This window comes from Diabrotica virgifera, chromosome 1 (assembly GCF_917563875.1).
Source record: "Diabrotica virgifera virgifera chromosome 1, PGI_DIABVI_V3a".
NCBI lineage: Eukaryota > Metazoa > Arthropoda > Insecta > Coleoptera > Chrysomelidae > Diabrotica > Diabrotica virgifera.
Genome location: NC_065443.1, coordinates 79,904,918 through 79,930,222, shown reverse-complemented (window position 1 = coordinate 79,930,222; position 25,305 = coordinate 79,904,918). Strand labels below are relative to the sequence as shown.

General features: G+C 32.0%; 1 protein-coding gene across 6 annotated transcripts in view; it reads right to left on the bottom strand.

Moving 5' to 3' along the window:
• LOC114327219 (calcium uptake protein 1 homolog, mitochondrial) overlaps window positions 1–25,305 on the bottom strand; it is a 137,011-nt gene that overhangs the window by 57,956 nt on the left and 53,750 nt on the right. For 4 of the 6 annotated variants that reach the window (XM_028275758.2, XM_028275757.2, XM_050657244.1 and 1 more), the window contains 2 exons: window positions 12,950–12,987; window positions 12,773–12,784 (listed from right to left, as the gene is read on the bottom strand). In XM_028275758.2, the coding sequence (XP_028131559.1) occupies window positions 12,773–12,784; window positions 12,950–12,987 (50 nt within the window). The remainder of the gene's footprint in view (window positions 1–12,772; window positions 12,785–12,949; window positions 12,988–25,305) is intronic. The other 2 variants (XM_028275760.2, XM_028275759.2) reach the window with 1 other exon arrangement.

The window sequence follows — 25,305 nt, the reverse complement described above, 5'->3', positions numbered from 1 at the left end:
CAAAAAATATCTTCAGAGGAATCCAGACGGCAGAGAATATTTGGAGAACAAATAATAAAGAAATAATGAGGATGTATGGAAAACCAATAATTACGGCAAAAATATGAGCCCAAAGATCTAAATGGTTTGGTTACATTATACAAATGCCAAAAAAACAGAAATGTTAAGTAAATACTGAAGGAGAAAGTAAAGGGGAAAAAGAAGGGGACGTCCAAAGAGGAAATGGTTGGAAGCAGTAAAGCAAAACTTGTCAGAAATAGGCGTGAGACATTGGAGAGAAAAAGCAAGGAACCGAAAAAATGCAGGGAAATAACCAAATTTTTGAATAAATAAAAGTACATTCAATAAATACTCCAGAGATCTCACAAGCAATGCCATTATTTTGCGTGACAATGCACGACACCAAGAAGGATCTTATACGCATATGAAATATCTTATCATACATTTTACAAAGCCGACTTTAAAGATGACTATGAATTTAGTCCATTAAAACAGTCACTAAATGGGCCTGGTTCAATTCGAACATAGATGTCAGTTATAGTTATAGCTCTATCCTATTAAATGTTAAAATGAAATGATGTTAATAATGTTTAAAATGAGATGATCTTACCTAATAAAAACCTACCAAACATATCTAATAAACAGCTATGATACTAAAAATTCTAGTATAGAGGTAAACATTTTCTAACACATCATGTGTATGTTTAATGTATAAAATTATTTAATTCTATTAGATTATAAACATTTACTATTTGTATAAATTCACTACTGTTGATACAATGTATTTAGTGTTTTATTATACTTTTTTAAACTACATAAACGTGAACTGTCTTACTTGCGGTGGGAACTCTTCGGCGAGTGGAGACGACAATAATAATAATCATGTAGCATTCTTTCCACTATTTATATCATAAATATTTCTTAGGGTTTTATTTAATAAACACTTTTCAAAATCTGGGAAGAGAATAAACATAATGTAATTGTTTATTTACGTTGGCAAATGCCGCCAAGTGAAGCCAAATATGTCTCGAACACTTTGCGATCGTTTCGTAATTCCAATTCTTGTTTTGGTGTTGTCAGGTCGTGCCGGGTGATTACGCAAATTATCCAATTTTTTTTGTAATATGTTTATAATCTAATAAATCTATGTAAAATATAATGTATTATGTGTTCTCTAACTACATCTGTAGGTGAAAGTTTCTTAAAACAAGGTGAAAAATCTACTTATTTGTATTCAAAAATCCAAAAAACGGCAAACGCTGTTGCGTGAAAATTCTATAATTTTTTAAATTTCAGTCAAAAAGTAGCCAGCCAATTCGTAAAGCCAATTATTGAAGAAAAATGCATGCTATAAAATATTAATTCCCTCTGTTCTTATACCTGATTATTAGAAACTCACCGTAATTAATGAGTTAATAAAAGTTTATGGATCTAAATAAGTAGCTAGCTCATCATAGAAGTACATATATTATTAATAATGAGTTTTAATACTTTTTATGACCTAAATTAAAAGTTAAATAGGTATTGTTTTTCGCCTAGATGATGACGAATTCGTTATCAAAATTGTTCTAGCTATCACATTTTATCTTTTAGAGCTATATTATATAGGGTGATTTAAATTTAGGCAAATTAAAGCAGTTAGGTATAGCAAATGCTTACGAAATAAAAAAATACCATAAAATATCATTTTATTATATACAGTATGTCCCTGTAAGTTGTATCCATATGGAAAACTTTTTTTATTATTAATTTTACGAAAAAAAGTTATTCTTTATAAAAAGCTCTGCATGGTCCAAAACCTAAGATTTAACTATCAAATATCAAATTTTTTGAATATTATACGGGGTATGTCAAAAAGTTTAAATTTCACTCAAGAGTAAAGTAGCTTTATTTTTCACAATATTGAATATTGCCATTATGAAAAGTTGTTTGGAATTAAAACTGTATTCTAGTATGCAATTACATCCTTCTAATTGAAATTTTTTTTTTTTGGAAAAATTATGGATAACTAACATTATTTTCAGTTATTTTAATTCAGATAACTCTTTTATTATTACGAAAAAAAGAGATTCTTAATAAAAGTTCTGCATGGTCTAAAATCTAAAATACAACCATCTGTTGTCAAATTTTATCAATTTTATACGAGGTATGTCAAAAAATATGAATTTCGCTCAAGAGTAAAATACGTTTATTTTTCACAATATCGAAAATTGTTATTATGAAAAGTTATTTAGAATTAAAAACTATGTTTTATTATGTAATTACATCCTTCTAATTAAAATATTCTGAACTATAAAGGTACTTTACTTTTGATCTAAATTTATCTTTTTTGACATACCTCGTATAAAATTGATAAAATTTGATATAAGATGATTGTATTTTAAGTTTTAGACCATCCAGAACTTTTTATTAAAAATCACTTTTTTTCGTAAAATTAATAATAAAAGAGTTATCAGAATTGAAATAACTGAAAAAATAATGATAGTTATCCATAATTTCTCAAATTTTTTTTTTTTTCAATTAGAAGGATGTAATTGCATATTAGAATATAGTTTTTAATTCCAAACAACTTTTCATAATAGCAATTTCCAATATTACGAAAAATAAAGCTACTTTACTCTTGAGTGAAATTCAAACTTTTTGACACCTCGTATAATATTCAAAAAATTTGATATTTGATGGTTAAATCTTAGGTTTTGGACCATGCAGAGCTTTTTATAAAGAATAACTTTTTTTCGTAAAATTAATAATAAAAAAGTTTTCCATATGGATACAACTTACAGGGACATACTGTATGGACCGTTCACTCTTGTTAGGTGGCTCAAATACTATGAGCTCTTTTAATCCATTTCACGCGGTGGATTAGTCCGCAGTTTCCTTTAGGTCGTCGTTCATAGGTTGTGATGTTTTTTTGCCTTCTCTACTATCTTCTTCCACTCACTCCGGTCCTGAATCTTTTCTCTCCAGTTTGCAATTTCCATCTTTGATATATCGTCTAGCAGTTGGTCTTCCCATCTTATTTTTGGTCTTCCTCTTGGTCTATTTGTTATTGGTCTCCAGTTCATTATCTTCCTGATCAGTTCTTCTACCCCTCTTCTTTGTGTGTGCCCAAACCATCTGAGCCTTTGTGCTATTGTGCTTTAATAAATTTTACTATATCTTCTCCTTCAGTTATATTTATTATTTCATGGTTCATCAGCTTTCTATATTCCCCTGTTTCTGTCTTCACTGGGCCATGTATTCTTCTCAAATTTCTCTCTCAATTATTCTTAACTTTTCTTCGTCTTTTTTCGTAAGACACATTACTTCTGCTCCATAGGCTATCACTGGTCTAATTGCTGCTGTATATATTTTTGATTTTGTTTTTTTGCTCAGGTTTTTGTCCTTGAGTAGTCGGTGATATTTCCAATATACTCTATTACCTCCAGGTATTCCCACCATCACCCCCATCACCCCAGGTATTTGAAGCAATCTACTCTCTGGAATGTATTTTCACCTATCTTTATTTCTGTTATTCTGTTTACATTGTCTCTTGTGCTTATAAGGTATTTAGTTTTATTCTGATTGATTATTAATCCTCTCGTCTTTGCTTCTCTTACCAGGGTTAAAAGTGCCTCTTCTAGTCTTTTTTTATCTCGTGCTACCAGTCCTAGGTCATCCGCATATCCTATGATCTGTGTTGAGCTTTGAATAATTGTCTTTTTCAGACCTGTGTCCCTAATTACTCCTACAGCTTTTAAATAGTGTCGTTGACAGACTGTCTCCTTGTCTTACCCCAAGTTCTATTTGATGTCGTTTGTATCTCCCTCATTTGTTTTAACTTTTGCTGTTGAGTCTTTCATTGTCATTCTAGTTAGTCTTATTAATTTTGCCGGTATCTCCATTTTTTTCATTTCCTTTAATAATTGTTGTCTGTATATGCTGTCGAAGGCCTGTTGGAAGTCGATGAATAGTATGTGTAATTCTATGTCATGTTTATAGCTTTTTTCAATTGTTTGTGTTAGTACGTGTATTGCATCTATTGTTGATCTTCCTTTTCTAAAGCCCTGTTGGTATGATCCTATAATTTTTTCTGTGTATTGATTTAGTCGGTTTCTTATAATTGTGATCAATCTCTTATACGTCATTACAATACGTCATTTTATTACAATACTAAAATACAGGGTGTTCCATTTAAGAAAACTCAGAAAATATTCATTCCGAGTTTCTACCAACCCTGTATACTTACAATTAAACGTTTAGCTATATTGTTAACGTTATATATTAATATACAGTGAGCACGTCAAGGTTGGAATAAATTCATTTTCTCAAGAATGTACGAAAAAATCCCGAAACAGGTCAATTTTTATTTTTAAATTATGACTTTTTGGCATATATATCATACTAGTGACGTCACCCATCTGGGCGTGATGACGTCATGGACAATTTTTTTTAATGAGAATAGGGGTCGTGTGATAGCTCATTTGAAAGGTAATTCAATTATCTCTTCAGTAATATAAACATTAGCATAATTATTTATACAGGGTGCCCAAAAATTTTTTTTTTAATTAAATTTATTGACATAAAAAAGAAGAACGTATGTAATTTATTTAATTCAAAATACATTTTACTGCTCTCAGAAAACAGAAAAAATGTTTATTTAAAAAATAATCATTGCTTTTCGCTTAAATTAAATGTTCCAACTGTCAAGAGGCAGGTGGTTTGCTGCTTTAATATTGAATTTAAGCAAAAAACAATATTTACTTGTCAAATAAACATTTTTTCTGTTTTCTAATAGCAGTGAAATGTATTTTGAATTAAATAAATTACACACATTCTTCTTCTTATGTCAAAAAATTGAAATAAAAAAATTTTTTGGCACCCTGCATAGATAATTATGATGATGTTTAAATTACTGAATAGAGAACTGAATTACCTTTCAAATGAGCTACCACACGACCAACATTCTCATTTAAAAAAATAATCGATGACGTCATCACGCCCAGATGGGTGACGTCACTAGTATGATATATATGCCAAAATGTCGTAATTTAAAAATAAAAATTGACCGGTTTCGGTATTTTTTTTAAAGTCGTCCATTCTCGAGAAAATGAATTTATTCCAACCTTTACGTGCTCACTGTATATAACAATATATATTAACAATAGTAGACTATATTAAAAATCGTTTGGAACATGAATCAAAATTTTGATGTCAAATCACTACAATAGGGAACTTGCATAAAATTTTTAATTCGAAAAAAATGTTATAAATCACAACAGAACATAATTTAAAACATGTATCAAAGATTAAAAAGTTTTGTTTGGCTTTCGTTTGGCCCCTAGATATGATTAAAAATTCAAAATAAAACAGGTGGCCCAAAACACGTCGTGACGTCTTCCGTTTATATTATGTTTACATTCTTCCAAAAAAGTAAACAGAATTTAAAATTAGACATTATAAACGTCAGTAGAAAATACAGTTATGTAACCTCACAAGTGTTTTTGATCGTTTGAACTATTTTAAATTGGCTAAAGGTTCTCTAAACCAAGGCCAGAAAACAAAAAAAAATATACATTTTAAATTTGTACTTCTGTTATTATGAGGATTTAAGGCGTGAAATTTTGGAAATCTTATTTTTAAAGGAAACTGAATATTATTATGCAATAAAAAAATGTGCAAGTTTCCTATTGTCTTAAGTAATAAAAACACTCAAATATGTCAGAAATAGCAATTATCAAAATATTTATAAAACTTAGTGTCAGTGTCAAAACGAATGCCAAACCTAATAGGGAACTTGCACATTTTTTTATTGCATAATAATATTCAGTTTTCTTAATAAGATTTCCAAAATTTCACGCCTTAAAACCTCATAACAGAAGTACAAATTTAAAATCTATATTTTTTTTGTTTTCTGGCCTTGGTTTAGTCAATTTAAAATAGTTCAAACGATCAAAAACACTTGTGAGGTTACATAACTGTATTTTCTACTGACGTTTATAATGTCTAATTTTAAATTATGTTTACTTTTTTGGAAGAATGTAAACATAATGTAAACGAATGACGTCACGACGCGTTTTGGGCCACCTGTTTTAATTTGAATTTTTAATCATCTTTAGGGACCAAACGAAAGCCAAACAAAACTTTTTAATCTTTGATACATGTTTTAAATTATGTTCTGTTGTGATTTATAACATTTTTTTCGAATTTAAAATTTTATGCAAGTTCCCTATTCTACAGGGTGTGAATGTTGTTACGAAATTAACAAAAAAATCGTAATTATCTTTTAAACTACCTCGTATAATACTACAAAACCCTGTTATTATGAAAGAAGGTATCAGGAGAATCCAAAACTGTAAACATATACAGGGTATTCCATTTAAAAAAACATAAGTTTGTCAATACGGGTGGTCCTGTATGTTTGAAAATATTTTTAAGTTATAGTCCTATCTGTACCCCAACTTTTACCTAAATAACTTTTTTTCGTATCTCTTACGACAAACGAGTAACTGGACTTTGTCACACTAATGCCCCACCCTGTATATGAATAATTCAGACACCAACCTTAGAAAGAAGACGGTGCCTTAAGGAGTAGAATAGTTCATATTTTTCACATCTCTTCCTTGGTAAGATCAAGGCAAATTATTAATAGTCCATGTGGTGAGACCGTTCCCGTCTGAAAAAAATTCTGATTAGGTTTCTTTGTGGATTTCTATTCAAAAATGTCCCCTTTAAACAAATCTGAAGGGTGCCGGAGGAATTTGTCGTCAGAAATTGTTTTTAAACAAATACAAAAGATTACGTTCTTTGCTCTGAAATATATATTTTTAGGTTTTTTGGGTCATTCTAAACAAGAAAGGCATCTTGTAATTTTTCTCAAAAATTGATAGTTTTCGAGTTATAAGCGATTTAAATAAAATCTGAAAAATGCGAAAATACGCATTTTCTAGGCTGAAAAACTCATATTTAAATTAGTATTTTTGAGGATGCCTGATACTTAATTTGAAGGTTAAACATTCAGCTTCAAGATTCTGAAGAGTGATCGCGTCTAACTTTAATTTATACCGTTGTTTTTTAATTGTTAAATATGCATTTTTATCCGATTTTTCTGCCGGTGCGGCGCGCTCTATTTAAGAAAATCTCCTATTTTGTTCCGAATAATATTTTTTCTAGATTCTTTGAGATATTCTAAATAAAATAAGTTTCTTGACAGTTTTCTCAAAAGTTAATAGTTTTAAAGTTATAAGCGATTTAAAATCCGAAAAATGACAAAAAACGTATTTTCGGTTTTTAAATCACTTATAACTTTAAAACTATCAACTTTTGAGAAAAATGTCAAGAAACTTTTTTTATTTAGAATTTCCCAAAGAATCTATAAAAATATTTTTCGGAGGAAAATAGGAGATTTTTGGAATAGAGCGCGCCGCACCGGCAAAAAAATCGGATGGGCATGCATATTTAACAATTAAAAAACAACGATTTAAATTAAGGTTAGACGCGATCACTCTTCAGAATCTTGAAGCTGGATGTTTAAACTTCAATATAAATATATGGTAACCTCAAAAATACTAATTTAGATTTAGATTTTTCCGATTTTAAATCGCTTATAACTCGAAAACTATCAATTTTTGAGAAACTTTACAAGATACCTTTCTTGTTTAGAATGACCCACGAAACTTAAAAATATATGTTATAGAGCAAAAACCGTGATGTTTTGTATTTGTTAAAAAAAATTTCTGCCCAAAAATTCCGCCCGGCACCCTTCATATTTGTTTAAAGGGGACATTTTTTAATAGGAATCCACAAAGAAACCGAATCAGAAATTTTTCCAGAAGGGAGCGGTCTCACCACATGACTATAAGTAGCCGTCAATTTGGAAAACAATATCCACTAAACAACTTTTGATTATAATCACATCTGACTATTTTTAAAATAATCTTTCTGATGACGTATTTGTGTTCAGCGACCTAAAAAATCCCCGAGTAATCTGTTCGTATTAATTTAGTGCCGAAAACCCTCGAAAGTCCAGATGACTTGCCTGAGATGCCTCCTCTACACATCGGCAGACGCGTCCGCGGATGTATCATAACAGGCTGATCACACATCTGAAGGTCGTTCAGTCTGTGGCACTGAAATCCTTTGATCTGTGCTGAAAAAACCGACAAGGTTTTTAGCAGTAACTCTGGGCACCGCGCACCGGGTGTTTCGGGAGTCGGTTCTGATGGTTTACTGTAAAGAGACCGAAATCATTAGACCGAAAGCAGTATACCGAACTCATTAGACCGAAAAGCACTTTACCGAAACCTCACTAGACCGAACAGTAGGAGACCGAGAAGCATTAGGTACATATACAGGGTGCTCAAACAGGATTGTAATCTGAGCAAGGGTAACATGAACATCCCTTCACCACTCTCTATCCAGGCTTAAGCTGGATAAAGGGTGGTGAAGGGAGGACTGAAGGGAGGAGGAAATCCAGGACTGGCAGCACAAAGTATTGGCGAGTTTAGAGGTTATTTTTTGCTTTGTTTTTTCTTTTTCTTTTTACTTGTAAAAGGGATAAGACAAATAATGTAATTACAACTAAATGTTATTTGAAGGGTTATTAGAAACAGTTAAAATGGTGTTAATGTCCGACTGGTATATTATTGACAAATAATGACATGATTTCGAAGTCAGTGAAGTATGATATAATGTCCTAGGGCGTTATTTTGAATAACTAGTTAAATACTGTCAAGTTGACAAATATCAACCTACGTAAAACTATGGTTACAATTACGTTACTACTGTTACTGGTAAATGTACTTATTTGAAAACTAATTAATTCAAAATTCATTCAAATATTTTGCATATAAAGAATAATTTAGTCGGACATTAAACGTTGAAGGAACCACGGGTATTATAATAATAACGCTTTCGGTCAACGTATATCCCTCGGGCTGAAGGCCCTCAGTAAATACACCATTGACCTTAAACGTTATTATTATTATAATACCCTTGGTACCTTAATAACTATAACGTCACTCTACCCTTAATTTATTTTTACCTTCACTAATTTGTTTAACGGATGAAAATTATTTCATATCAGACTGTACAGAGTAACAAATTACACAATCTATATATAAAATAATACAAAAAAAATACAATAAACAAAAAGACAGATATAGAAAATCTTAGCATAATTTACTGTAATTTTTTTAATTTATGTACTATTTCGGTCTAATGCTGTTCGGTCTAGTGAAGTTTCGGTAAAGTGCTTTTCGGTCTACTGCTTTCGGTCTAATGATTTCGGTCTAATTGTCGTGTACCGATTTTGATAACGTATTCATATTTAGCGATTCCGAGTAACAAAACCTAATGTTGTTCAGAAGCTATTTCCTTGTGGGATTTTTGTAATCAACTATTCTAAATGGGAAATAAGCCATAATTTAACTAAAAAATGCTTTTAATAATAATGTTGTTATAATAATAAAATGTTAATAAATTAAACAAAAATGTTGTTGCTTAATAAAAAATTCTTCTAATAATTTAATTTAATCTGACTCATTTATATCGGCAATTCAGACATATATTATACATTTTAAATTAGAAGAGTTTAAATCATATAATATTTCTTAAATATTTTTATCATATGCTATGATTTTTTTGTGACGGATATTCTTGAGCTGGGGTTGATTTCATGTAATCGAATGAACTATCTGTCAGTAAAGTCGTCCCAGGAACGCAACTCATAAATATTGGCAATATCATTTTAAACTCTTCTACTTTAAAATCTACAATATATGTCTGAATTGCCGATATAAAGGGTCAGATTAAATTAAATTATTAGAAGAATTTTTTACTAAGCAACGTTAATAAAATCATTTTTTTAGTTAAATTGTGGCTTATTTCCCATTTAGAATAGTTGATAACAAAATCTAGCCCTTAAGAGGCTACAGTAGCGCGTCATCAAAAACGGAAAACGCGGTCCAAGATTGCGGCTTTAATTTTGAATATTTTGTCGGGATATTTGGCACACATATTTGTAAAACTGATTAGGCAACATACACAAATAGTCACTGTCATTTTGACAAGCGTGCGTCAGATTTCTATGTATAATAGCACGATTCGCCTATCTGTTCTGTTATCTGGTATCGATATCTGTTCAGTGCAGTAGTGTATTATTTTAAGAATTCGTTAGTGTTTATTTATAATTAATTTATTATATTTTTGTGTAATAAAACTAAGTTGTTGGACTATCTGAAAAAATAGATTATTGTTAATTATTGTGAGTTTTACTTATAGGTTATAACAGGGCCGTGCGGTGCTATGGTGCGGTGAGGCAGCCGCATCAGGCGGCATCACAAGGGGGCGGCATAATCAGTAAAATCAAAATACAAATTGAGCCATTCAATAATTAAAAGTATATATATAGGACTAAGCGTCAGCCGAAAATATTTAACTGATAAAGGTTTAACAGAACTTACATATTTTGAAAATTTTGGAAAAAATAGTTCTTGATTTAAAACGGCTCAGAGGACAAGGTTATGATCACAGGGTTAATATGAAAGGAATAAGAAAGGGTGTGCAAAACAGAATATTTGAAAAATATCTGAGAATATCTGAAATATTTGAAAAATGACGCAGCGTCTTCTTCTACAGAAATAACAAACTTTTTTTGTATTATACAAGAACTGTACACTTTATTTCGGGTTTTACAAAGCGTTGGGAAGTTCTGAAAAAAACATGTTTCACAACTAACACTAAAACCGTCGAGTACTAATAGATGGTTAAGTCGAATAGATGCATTGAAACTTCTAAGATTTCAATTTTGTGAAATACATAATGCCTTATTCGAAATAATAGAAGACGTCAACAATACTTCAGAAACCAAAGTCAAAACACGAGGATTAGTAAAAAATATTAAAAATTATAAATTTATATGCGGTGTAGTTCTTTGGCATGATATTTTATTTTATATAAATTCAGTATCGAAGATGTTACAACATGTAACTATAAATTTGTCAGATTGTGTAAAAATGTCAGAAACTGTGGAAAAAATGAAAATTTACTGAGAATTTGGCTATGACCAAATGAAAATTACTGATAATAAAATTGCAGAAAATCTTGTAAATAAGTTCCGAATTTCCTGCTGAAAACGAATATTGAGGCAAGAGAAAAATGCGTCAATTTGACCTGTGGATTAGCTCTCAACAGAGAAAGATAAATTTAAAGTAAATTTTTTCATCTATATTTTAAACATTGCCTTTAATTGTAAATTTTAAAATAAAAATGTATACCATTTTTATCCATTTTTAAAATTTTTATATGATATTTTTAAATTGAGGGAAATATAAGAAAAGGGAAAGATGATAAAATACTAGAAAAATACTAGAAAATATTCATTCAATACTTTTCATAGAAAAAGAATCGGATATAGAGGCAAATGATTTTCTATAAGATTTATTGCATGATTTATGCCAAATGATACCATACTCCGTGAAACCTTTAGAGGTTTTGAACTATTTGTGCCAAAATAACCTAATTTCTTTATACCCAAATATAGTTACTAAGGGCCGGTATTATCTGTTCCGATTAAAACTCGGTTAGAGGAATTTTGTCATGCGAGGTGCAGAAAGTACCGGCCCTAAGAATTTTATTAACACTCTCTGTCTCGGTAGCTTGGGGAAAGAAGTTTTTCAAAATTAAAAATGATTAAAAACTATTTACGAAGCTCCATAAGACAAACAAAACTAAAAAAATTAGCACTTATTTCAATAGAGTCCTCACTAGCTGCTACTTTAGACTACACCAATCTGATTGACGAGTTTGCCAAAATTAAAATCAAAAGGATAAAATTGTAATTTTCATAAATGTTATTTAATGTTAATATATATTATTTCATTTAATTTAAAGTATGTTTTGTTTTTAAAATAAAAGTTTTCGTTAATTTTGTGTAATTTCATGTAATAAAAATAAATACTAGTATTAAGTTTCAATAATATTTAGGGGGCGGCATTTCGAAGACTTGCATCATATTGAAAAGATGTACCGCACGGCTCTGGGTTATAAGTGAGTTATAGTATAATTTACGTAAAAATATTTCGAATTCTAATGCGAGTATATAAAGTTTTAGGAGGATTTTTTAGTCTAGAAATATCATCAATGGTTTAAAATATAAATTTTAAATTTAAATAAAAAAACCAAAATACACGCTTTTAATAAATTTTTCAGCTATTTTGGTTTATTTTTATAAATATTTATTTACTCATAATAAAACTGTTTTCTATAAGTTAATGTCACAATATTCAAGTTATGTCAAACAATCCCGACGCACTGTTGCCAAAGTTTCGCAGAACTTTCGCAAAAAGGTGTGCTACTATCTCCCAAAGTTATATTGATGACGTGCTACTGTTGTCTCTTAATCAATTAAGCATTTCACCCATTTCTCTATTGTAGACTTTGTTCTTGACGTCATTCCGAACACAATGCAAAAAGTTGCAAATCGATAGGTGCTGTACTTAAAAATCGATTTATTTTTTTCCTAAATGCCCTGGTCTATTATTATTAGCATTTATTTAGGAATTTACTCCCGTTTTTAAAAATAGTTCACAAAAAAGTTCAGAACATAAAAATTAAAGTAATAATGTTCATTAAAAATTTGTTAGGATTTAACATATTTATTGAGTTAAAAAGATATTTTTTTAGTTGAATACAAGTCGGTGCCAAGAATCAGGTATAAGATAAAAAATAGAAAAATCAACAAAAAAGTGTCAAAAAGGGAACATGCACAAAACATCCGACAGATAATAATTACCTGTACACCGTGCTGAAATGAATAAAAACAAAAATTTATTTACACATTGGATAGTTACACAAGTAGTGTTGAGGAGAGTTTGATACAGAAAAAATAGTTGTAAAAAGAGAAATTGCTATCTTAAAATTGCTGGAAAAAAGAATTAAAATAATAACTTCCTACTTTAAAGTCACTTACCTTGGGATCGTATCTTCGGTACTGATCTAGACCCAGTCCTAAAATACACAAAATTATATTAAAATACCATCGAAATTATCATCTATAAGTATGTTTATTGACTGGAATAATTTAAGGAATAAAATTAATGACCATGCTGACGTGACAGAACCACGAATCTCAGAATAACATTAGTTAATATGGAACTCACGTTTTGGATAATCTTCTTCTTCTTAAGGTGCCGAGACCGCTTGTCGATCGTTGGCTCTCATATTGCCCAGCATAGTAACAATCACGGTCTTATTTACAGCCGCACGAAATAGTTCAGTGCTAGTTTTCCCAAACCATTGGCGTAGGTTTTTAAGCCAAGAAGTTGTACGGCGGCCTACACTTCTTTTTCCCATTATTTTACCTTGCATGAGAAGGTGAAGTATGTCATATTTTTCTGGATGATGCATTATATGACCAAAGTATTCCAATTTGCGCCTTTTAACCGTGTTCACTACTTCGCAACTTTTATTCAAACGTTGCAAAACCCTTTCGTTTGTGACTCTTTCTACCCAACTGATCTTCAGAATACGGCGGTAGACTCATATCTCAAATGCTTCTAGGTTTTTTAAAGGCGATTCTGTCAGGGTCCATGCTTCAACCCCGTAAAGTAATACTGGGAATATATAACACCGAACCATTCTTATGCGAAGTTCAAAATTTAGATCATGACTGCACAGGATTTTCTTAAATTTCATAAAACTTGTTCTTGCTTTGGCAATTCGACTTTTTATTTCTGTACTAGGGTTCCAGCTTTCATTAATATGAGTACCCAGATATACAAGATTACTTACTCGTTCAATTGAGTCATTACCGATTGTTACGTTAAAGTTATTATTATTTACGGCTGCCTGTTTACTAATAACCATAAACTTTGTTTTTCTTGCGTTGAGTTCGAGTCCATATATCGCGCAGAACGTCACAATTCGGTTCAATAACGCTTGAAGATGTTCAATTGATCCTGTCACTAACAAGGTATCATCTGCGTATCTGATATTGTTCATAAGCATACCATTAATGAGTATGCCCTCTTTTGCGTTTTCCAACAATTCATTTAAGATTGTTTCAGCGTAAAGATTAAACAACATTGGTGACAATATACAGCCTTGTCGAACTCCACGCTTGATTTTTACTTCTTCAGAGCACTGATTCCCAACCCTAACACATGCAGCCTGGCCCCAATACAAATTTGCGAATATTCTAATGTCCCTACCGTCCAGACCGGTAGTCTTGAGAATATGTAGAATTTTTTCATGGCGAACTTTATCAAAGGCCTTTTCAAAATCAATCGCGCACATGAATAATAATTGTTGAATTGTTGAATTTTGGATAATAAACATAAATAATTGTTCCGCTCTTCCACACATATTTTTTCTTTTGTATTTTTTATTATTATTTTCCTTTTATATTTGGTTTAATTCACTTGTGTGTATGTCTTTACTACGTTACTAATACGGTCTTTGTAGACACCACCCTAATATACTTAAGGGGTGCGAAGTCTGCACTGACACATTCAGTATTTGTGTATCCAACGTGAGAGTAACACCAGTTTTTGATATAACCCGCAATCTGAGTGTAAGAAGCAAACCCGAGATTCCACATCCCAGCCCGCTGGAGAGATGAAGAAGGATACAACATCAAAGGTATCGTACAATCGTAATTTACATGCATACACACACATACAATTAAATTAATTGATAAATTTGCATTTAACTTATTTCGTCATAAAACACTAGAACAATCCGAAAGAAAACCAATAAAAGGAATGAAAATAGTAGCGACGAAGAATCTAAGAATAAAAAATATAAAGAAGATTAATTGTATTTTGAAAAGAGTAACATGACGAGACGAATACCGAATAAAAGCAACAACACTAATGAAGAGATGCTAAAAATGATGCGGGAAGTTATGTGGAAAAATGATGAAATGATGGCAGAAATAAGAACCATACGGAAAGACCAAAAGGAAACGATGAAATATATTAAGGAGCCAAAAGAAAAAAACGAAAAATTGGAAGACGGTTTAAAAATGGCAAACAAAAGAATAGAACAATTGGAAAAAGATAGACGGTGAAATAATATAGTATTAAAAGGTGAAATAATATACATTGAGACGGTGAAATAATATACATTGGATCCTAACGACGGAAAGCCAGTAAAGGAGTCAGTAGAAGACTTCATATGAAGAAATCTGAATCTTCATATGAAGAAAGATCGGAGACCAAATCTTTGTAGCAGAAATGGAAAACCTAACGGATAAGCTAAGTGTACTAAAAAATAAAGGAAAACTGAAAAATCTACAGGGACAAAAGGTGTATATAGAATCAGATTTAACAAGAAAGGAAAGGGAAATACAAGCAAAAATTAAGAAAATGGCAAAAGAAGAAAAATACAAAGGTAATACTACGACGAAAGGATATATGAAACTGGAGATTAATGGGAAGGAGTGGAAATGGGACCGTAATAATGAGAAAATTATACAAATTCACAGAAATATCGGGGAAAAGACCCCAAAAAAGTAATAAAAAATAATGAGACCGGACCCACAACAAAGACGACCAAGGCAATGAATGGGAAAAGCGATAGGGAAAAAGATGATGCAAAGGTAAACAAGGATGAAAATAAGAAGAAGGGGAAAGATAGATTGCAGAAAAAAGTAGAGATAAAAATGGGAACATGGAATGTGAGGAGCATCAATGGAAAAGAGGAAGAACTGGTAGAAGAAATGATAAAACAAAAAATAGAAATACTAGGAATAACGGAAACGAAGATGAAAGGAAAAGGTCTTAAGAAAATACACAAAGGATATTGGTTACTTTGGGTAGGAGCGGATACAAAACAGAGAGCAAAATAAGGAGTCGGGATAATAATTGCACCGAATAGACTAAAACACGTTCTAGAAGAAACATATGTTAACCAGAGAATATTATCGGTGAAAATGAAACTGATGGACGAAGAAATATGGACAATAATAACAGCCTACGGAGTAAATGAAGATGCAAGAACGGAAGAGAAAGATAAATTTTTCAAGGAGCTCCAAATACAAATTGATAATGGGGAAGAAAACATAATTGTAATGGGAGATCCAAACGGTAGAGTCGGAAACAACAACAGCGGAATAGAGGAGTGCATGGGAAAAGAAGGAGAAGAAATACTAAACAGAAATGGTGAAAGAATAATAGAAATATGTATGGAGAACAAACTAGTTATAACAAATGCAAAACTTAAACATAAAGAAGACACAAACACACGAGAGTACAAGACAGCAGAAACGAAAAATCAATCATAGATTACTTTTAACATAGAGGAATCCATAACAAGAGAGGAATTAGAGAAAGCAATAGAAAGAGTAAAATTGGGCAAAGCGCCAGGCAAGGATCATATCACCCCGGAAATGATAAAATTCATGGGGACAGAGGGAATGGATAGCATGAAAGAACTAATGAATGATATCATAAATAGAGCAGAATAATTACCAAAGGACTGGAAGAAAGACATTATATTACCAATACACAAAAAGGGAGACAAGAGAAACTGTAATAATTACCGAGGTATCACCACATCAAGTATCTCTGGGAAGGTATTCGCAAGAATAATAGAGACAAGAATAAAAACCCAAATAGAAACAACTATGGAAGGCACACAGTGAGGATTCAGGAAGGACAGAAGCACGCAAGACCTAATATTGACATTAAGACAAGTAAGTGAGAAGGTAATCAAGAAGAATAGAGAGATACAATGTGCTTCATTGACCTGGAAAAGGCGTTTGACAGAATCCGAAGAAAGGACGTATGGGAGACACTAAAAGAAAGGGGAGTCGACAGACACATAATAGAAGTAACAAAGGATATGTACAAAAATAATACAAATACAGTAAGAACCAATAACGAGAAATCCAGAGAACTTACTACAAGTCAAGGCGTCAAACAGGAATGCGTGCTAAGTCCACTGCTATTCTCAGTGGTACTGGATGAAGCGATAAAGAAAGCCAAGAGAAGAATGAGAAAACTAACATTAGGATACTGGCAAATGAAACGGACTCTGCAGACGACATGGTATTGATAGCAGAAAACAGAGAGGACTTACAGAACAATCTTGAAATCCTAGAAGAAGAACTATCAAACATAAATATGAAAATTAATACAGAGAAAACAAAAACAATGATAACTTCAAATACGAGAAAGACACACGCAATAGAATTAGACGGGAAACAACTAGAGCAAATGGAATATTTTAAATACCTAGGAGTAATAACCGAATCAAATGGTAAACAAGACATGGAAATAAACGAGAGAATGGGACGAACGGGAAGCTTATTTAACATTACGAAAACAACAGTTTTGGGAAAAAAGAGATAACGGAGAAAGTAAAAACGGCAGTCGTTAAATCAGTAGTTAGACCGACAATCATGTATAGCAGCGAGACATGGACATTGACGGGGAGACAAAAATCCAGAGTCAATGCTATGGAAATGAGGTTCCTGAGGAAAATAGCAAACATAAAAAGGACAGATAAAATACGAAACGAAACAATTAGACAAAACCTACAACTAGAATCAATCAATGAAAACATAGTAGAGGGACAACTTAAATGGTTCGAGCACGTGTGTAGAATGTCGAGCGAGAGGCAAACAAAACGAGTGTTCGAAACGAGAGTGCAGGGGAAAACAAAAGAGGAAGACCAAGATGATGTGGGTAGATGAAATCAGGAAAGAAGTCGAGAAGAAGGGATTGACATTGGAAAGTGCAAGAAACCTAACGCAAGATCGGAAAGCATGGAGACGGTGGAAAGGCGTTGATGCTAGACGGTTTTTCATGATATTGCATCGGAAAAATTGCCTAATATTTTATTTAATTCTCTGTCTACACACGTCTCTTGTCTACGTGTAAATCCGACAATCTTACTGAAGCGACCTACACCACCGTCTGTGTTACAAGACAAATTTTATACATTGAATTTTTTATAGACACCCGATTCGCGTTGGCATACGGCAACGTTGGGCTAACATGGGTTTACACGTTTAATAGGCAACTTTGGTTCCATTAACTGGTCCTCTATCCTTTGGCGTGCTTGACAGCAATGTAGAAATACATACAATAAAAACAACTTAATAGGGAACTATAATAATAACCATACAGTATTCCAGTCAATAAACTTACGTTTTTACAATAAAACAGCGAAGTTCATGCATAAGGAAAAAAATTGCTCAAATCTTAATTTCAAGTTACTATTTTCTAAAACTTTGCGCTCAAACATATAAAAAGGAAAAATAACCATACATAGAGAATTAGAGAGAGGTTCGAGACTTAAATTCAACCAATTATAAAATCTCCATTAGGATGTATTCGAACGATGTATAAGTTGTAGTCGAACGCTTTTTTGTAGTCGACAAAAGCCACATTTTGTTTTTCTCTGCTTTTCCACATGCCATCTTCCAGACCACTCTATCTTATCTTTTAATCAACGTATTCTCTTCAAGTTTTACGTGGTCTTCCACGTTTTCTCCTTCCTTTTGGATTCCACTCAAATACTTTCTTTGGGATTCTATGATTTGTACCGGGTGTCTCAATAAGAATGACTCTCGGCCATATCTCAGGAACCGTTTATAGTAGAGCTTTGAAATAAAAAATTTTATAACAAAAGTTGCCTCAGGAAAAGCCTGGAAATTATTTTTATAATTGTGGGACCACCGCTAGAGGGCGTAATTGAATATCAAAAATTAAAAAATCTAAATTTTACAAAATTTTTCTAATGAAGGGGCACTGGAAATCCGATCGTCGTATTCTTCATAGAATTCTACGCATATTTGATTTGACAAGTTTAGGTCTACCTTTGGAAATAAGAGGTGGGGGTGAGTGGGAACCTTGTTATGAAAAACTGGCTGTGAGTCCGGTTCTGCTTAATCAAATTTTGTAAACTTGGTCTTGTTGAAGACAGATCTTTTTCGTCAATGTAAAAGTTATGATTTCGAACCAACTTACTGAGTAATATGCCAGCTAGAAGGCGTTATTTAATTTTTTTCAGAAATCTAGCGTTCCTTGGAAAATATTAAATACAAACATGCATTTTTAATACCATATTACAAAATTAGACAAAATTAGCAACAGAATAGTGAAAACCGCATGTTAATACCTTTTTTCTATCTCGAGATATCTTACAAAAGGTGTAAATTTAAAAACATAACTGTTACTGTCACCGGTAAACGAAATAATTCTTTAAAAGTAGTGTGCTATGGAAACAACAAAGAAACATTTTCCAGCTGTCAACGTATATTAGGTCTTTTCAACGCTTCTCATTTGTTTCGAGCCTCGTTCATATCTCGTAAATTAATATTATACACGGATTGTACGGCATATGACAGAGGCTCGAAACAAATGAGAAGCGTTGAAATGCCCTATTACAAAGAAATAAAAACAACTATTTAGTGATGACATAAACTTTCGTTGCAAACATTTACTCTTTCAAGAGTAGATTGAACAGCAGTCTCAATTTCTGCTCTCGATATGCTTTGAATGGCGTTTAGTATTCTCTGGATAATGTATTCTAGAGTAGTGTATGATGGGCAACAATTTGAATATTTAGGTCGTCACTAAGTAGTTCTTTGTGTTCTGTGTTATATTTAATTTTAATAGTATTGTTTCTCTTTATATTGTTGTTTTAATTAATTACATTTTTATACGTTGACATCTGGGAAATGTTATTTTGTTTTTTTCCACAGCATACTAGTTTTCATTAACTTAGTTTACCGGTGATAGTAACAGTTATGTATAAAATTTACACGTTTCTCGAGATACCTATCTTGAGATAGAAAAAAGGTATCGACATGCGGTTTTCGCTATTCTATTGCTAATTTAATCTAATTTTATAAAATATGATTAAAAATGCATACTTGTATTTAATATTTTCCAAAGAAAACTAGATTTCTTAAAAAAAATTAAATAACGCCTCCCAGCTGGCTTATTACTTATCAGGATGGTTCAAAATTATCACACTTACATTGAAGAAAAAGATCTGTCTTCAACAAGACCCAGTTTTCAAAATTTGACTTAGCAGAACCGGACTTACAGCCATTTTTTCATAACAAGGTTCCCACTCACCCCCACCTCTTATTTGCAAAGGTAGAGTTAAACTTGTTAAATCAAATATGCGCAGAATTTGATGAAGAATATAATAATCGGATTTCCAGTGCCCCTTCATTAGGAAAATTTTGTAAAATTTAGATTTTTTAATTTTTGATATTCAATTACGCCCTCTAGCGGTGGACCCACAATTATGAAAATAATTTCCAGGCTTTTCCTGAGGCAACTTTTGTTATAAAATTTTTTATTTCAAAGCTCTACTATAAACGGTTCCTGAGATATGGCCGAGAGCCATTCTTATTGGGACACCCGGTTGGATTGTATTTCGACTATGATGTGATGTCTCCATAATTTGTCTGATTTTTTAATTTGTGATTTTTTCTCGTCTTGATGTTCCCACTGCGCTGTTCGACTCCAGTAGTCCATATCTGTGGCTCTTAGTCTATTTTCTATCAATTTTTTTAAATGCATATTCCGCAGCTATACATGATTATGCTCTTTATTATAGTATTGTAAATTCGCTTTTAATTGATGTTGTTTATTGCTCTATCCCATAAGACTCCTTTTAACATTGATATTGCTTTCCCTCCTATCATATTTCTGTCCAATATTGCTTCTTCGAGTGTTACATCTTTTGCTATTTTCATCCCCGATATTTGTACACAGATCCGTGTTTATTTTCTGACCGCTTGTTAGTTGTAAATCTTGTTGTTTTCCTCCAATGCACATATTCTGTGTTTCACTTACGTTGACTACTAGGCCTTAAATTTTATAGTCCTCTATCATTTTGCGTGCCATATTCTATATCGTCTACAAACAACAACTACATCGTCAAACAACTACAATGGGATGGCTTGGGTATAAACATAAACGGGCAATATCTGAATCACTTACGATATGCTGATGATATTGTATGAATAACAGAAAGAAGTGAAGAATTGCAAAGAATGATGGAAGAACTAGATAGAGAATCGACAAAGATAGGGCTGAAGATGAATTACAGTAAAACAAAAACCATGACCAATCAACAAGAAGAACTAATAATTACAGTGGCACAAACAAGAATAGAACAAATGAAAGAGGATATACAGGGTGTCCAAAAAAGATTGGTCATAAATTATACCACAGATTCTGGGGTCAAAAATAGGTTGATTGAACCTTACTTACCTATATACAATAGTGCACACAAAAAGAGTTACAGCCCTTTGAAGTTACAAAATGAAAATCGATTTTTTTTCATATATCGAAAACTCTTAGAGGTTTTTTATTGATAATGGACATGAGGAATTTTTATCGCAGCAACATCTTAAAAAAAATTATAGTGAAATTCGTGCACCCCATAAAAATTTTATGGGGGTTTTGTTCCCTTAAACCCCCACACTTTTATGTACGTTCCAATTAAATTATTATTGTGGCACCATTAGTTAAACACAAACTTTAACTTTTTTGCCTCTTAGTACTTTTTTGATAAGCCAGTGTTTATTGAGATATTTTGAATATTTGTCGAATCCACCACATATTTGTATATGGTTAAGTATGATTATAGACACCAGTTAATAATCTGAAAATTTATTTATAACTTAAATTTTTTGGTATATTTTGAAAAAGAAGCCACATCTCGATAAAAGTTGACTTATCAAAAAAAGACTAAGAGGTAAAAAAGTTTTAAAAACACTGTGTGTAACTAATGCTACCACAATAATAGTTTAATTGGAACGTACACAAACATTTGGGGGGTTTAAAGGAACAAAACCCCGTAATTTTTTTATGTAAATATAGTAAAAAAGAAGCCGCATCTCGATAAAAACTGGCTTATCGAAAAAATACTAAGAGGCAAAAAAGTTTTAAAAACGTTGTGTTCAACTAATGGTACCACAATAATGAATTAATTGGAACGTACACAAAAGTTTGGGGGGTTCAAGGGAACAAAATCCCCATACATTTTTTATGGGGTGGACAAATTTCACTATAATTTTGTTTTAAGGTGGTCCTGCCATAAGAATGATACATGTCCGTTTTCAATAAAAAATCTCTTTTTTATTGAGTTTTCTCTTAAACTCTTTATAGAGTTTTCGATATATTGAAAAAAATCGATTTTCATTTTGTAACTTCAAAGAGCTGTAACTTTTTTTATGAGCACATTTGTACTAAGGTAAGTTAGGTTCAACCGAACTATTTTTGACCCCAGAATGTGTGGTATAATTTATGACCATTATTTTCGGGACACCCTGTATATCTAGGACAAATCACTAGATTAAATAAAAATCAAACCGAAGAAATAAAGAGAAGAATAAGATTGGCCTGGGCACCATTCGGAAAACTGTCTTATATTCTAAAGAACAGAAAATACCCGCAATACCTAAAAATAAGAGTATTCAATCAATGTATACTCCTTGTTCTAATATATGGCTCTCAGACATGGACGTTTACAAAAGAAAATATGGAAAAAATAGCAAAGACAGAAAGATCCATGGAAAGAAAATGCTGAACATTAAACTATCAAAAAGGAAAAGAAACGAATGGATCCGTAACAAAACAAAAGTGAAAGATGTCTCTACCCAAGTAGCAAAGCTTAAATGGAAGTTCGCCGGACACACCCTACGGCAGAAGGATGAAAGATGGACTAAGATGATTATACATTGGAGACCGTGGAACCATAAACGAAAAAGGGGAAGGCCACAGATGCGATGGTCGAATGACCTGAAGAAACACACTGGGTCAAATTGGATGCAAATTGCCCAAGATAGAGAGGCATGGAAGAAGGAAGAGGAGGCCCATATCCAAGGATAGATGTTTAGGGCTGATTAGATAGATAGATAGATTCTATATCGTCTATATCATGTGCTACAATAATTTGATCATCTGCAAATGGCACTGTATATTAGAACGTTGTATCGATGCCCAAAGCCATACCCATGTTTTGGAATTTCTTTTTCAAGTAGCTCGTGCTCTTTTTAAGTATATTTTGAAGAATGTTGGTGATAGATGACATCCTTGTTTTAGTCCTTTTGTTATGTCAAATTCTGGTGTGACGTTTACTGCTGACTTTTATTCTAACTGAGTATTAAAGGTCTCATGGAATTTTAGATGCAACTTTTAGGTTAGAGAGGTTTTTAAGGTCTACTGTTTCAGAAGATGTCTGGACTTCTGTGGTTCATTATTATATGGCTCTTCTTATTGTCACCTTGCGGAACAATTTAGCTCAAATATTGCTAAGTAGTATATATTTCTAGCACTTTTTATTTTAGATTTATTGATATCGGTAACTTGAAATTAAGTTTTATAGGCATTGAGAGATTAAGGCATCTTAATTTTATCAGTAAGCAAGCATAACTAAATGTATCTACGGTCTACAACCAAAAGCAAAAGACAGAAAGGTACTTTGTTTAAACATTCTATCAGTATAGACGTTTACATTGTACAACAGCACGATGCATTCTGAAATAGACAAAATATTACTTCTTTGGGTTTTCTGTTATATAAACTACAAATTTAATAAGTACCTACTGATAAAAAAGGGATAAATATATCTAAAAAATAGGTTCCTAAAAAAATAAGAAAATAAAAAGTATACAGTGCATATCAAAAATGATAAGGAAGCTTCTCTAAATTATAAATTACGTCGAAAAGGCACAAGCTAAACAATGAATAATAATTTGTTATCTTGGAAATGCATAATATTATTACCAATGATACAATATTGACATTAAAATCATTTTAAAAATGTAGTTTATTTCATTGGAAGAAAAAAATGTACGAATATGAGCATACCACTAACGGACTCAACTTTGTACACGCTGTGCTTTGCGGATGACCAGGTGATCATCGCACAGGACTCTGAAGATCTTAGTTACATGATGCGAAAACTATTAGAAGAGTTTACAGAGTGGGGCCTAGAAGTGAATATGGAAAAAACTGAATACATGAGTATCGGAGGAGACCAACTAAGCCTCCGAGTAGAGGAAAATCAAGAAATAAAATTATGTAAGACTACAAATACCTGGAAGTAAAGATCACCCAAGACGGAAAATTAGATGCAGCTATTAAGGAACGAAATATACAGGGAAGGAAAGGCATATCCTTACTGAACAGCGTACTGTGGGATAAAAATATTTCTAAGGAAAATAAAAAAAAATAATATAACACTATAATAAAAAGCATCACAACATATGGATGCGAAGTTTGGCCCCTAAAAGACAGAACAGAGAAAATGCTTAGAGCAACAGAAATGGACTTCTGGCGCCGTTCGGCGGGAATATCTTGACGCGACAGAATAACAAACGAGAGAGTCCGAGAAATCATGGGGGTTACACATACTATTTTTGACGACATCAGGATGAAACAACTCAGCTGGTACGGACACGTAAGGAGAATGCCGGAGAATAGAATACCAAGACAAATCCTCGAATGGCAACCAAGAGGAAGGCACAGAAAAGGAAGGACTAGAAGAAGTTAGAGAGAAGGAGTTGATAGAGAAATCAAGGACAGAGAACTCGAGGACGATCTATGAAATGACAGAACGAGATGGAGATTGGAAATCGGAAGACGTCGAAGAACGTTGTAAACCGATATTATATATACAGTTTGTCTGCGTAACTTGGAACCATATGGGAAACTTTTTTAATATCAATTTTACGAAAAAAGTTATTCTTTATAAAGTGCTCTGCATAGTTCAAAACCTAAGACGCAATCATCAGATATCAAATTTTATCAACAGTATACGAGGTATGTCAAAAAATATGAATTTCGCTCAAGAGTAACGTGCCTTTATATTTCATAATATCGAAAATTGTCATTAAGAAAAGTTGTTTGTAATTAAAACTTACGTTATAATCTGCATTTACACACTTCTAATTAAAAAATTTTTTTTGAAAATTTTCCTCAAATGATGGACACCCAACATTTTTATTTATGATAGCTCCGTTATTATTAATTTTACGAAAAAAAAATATTCTTTATAAAACGTTCTGTATATTCTCACAACTAAGATTAAATTATAAGATATTAAATTTTGTCAATTTTATACGAGGTATGTCAAAAAATATGAATTTCGCTGTAGAGTAAAGTACCTTTAATTTTCACAATATTAAACTTTGTTATTATAAAAAGTTGTTCAGAATTAAAAACTATGTTTCAATATGCAATTGCATCCTTCTAGTTGAAATATTGTAAACTATAAAGGTATTTTACTCTTGAGCGAAATTCATATTTTTTGATATACCTCGTATAAAATTGAAAAACATTGATATCT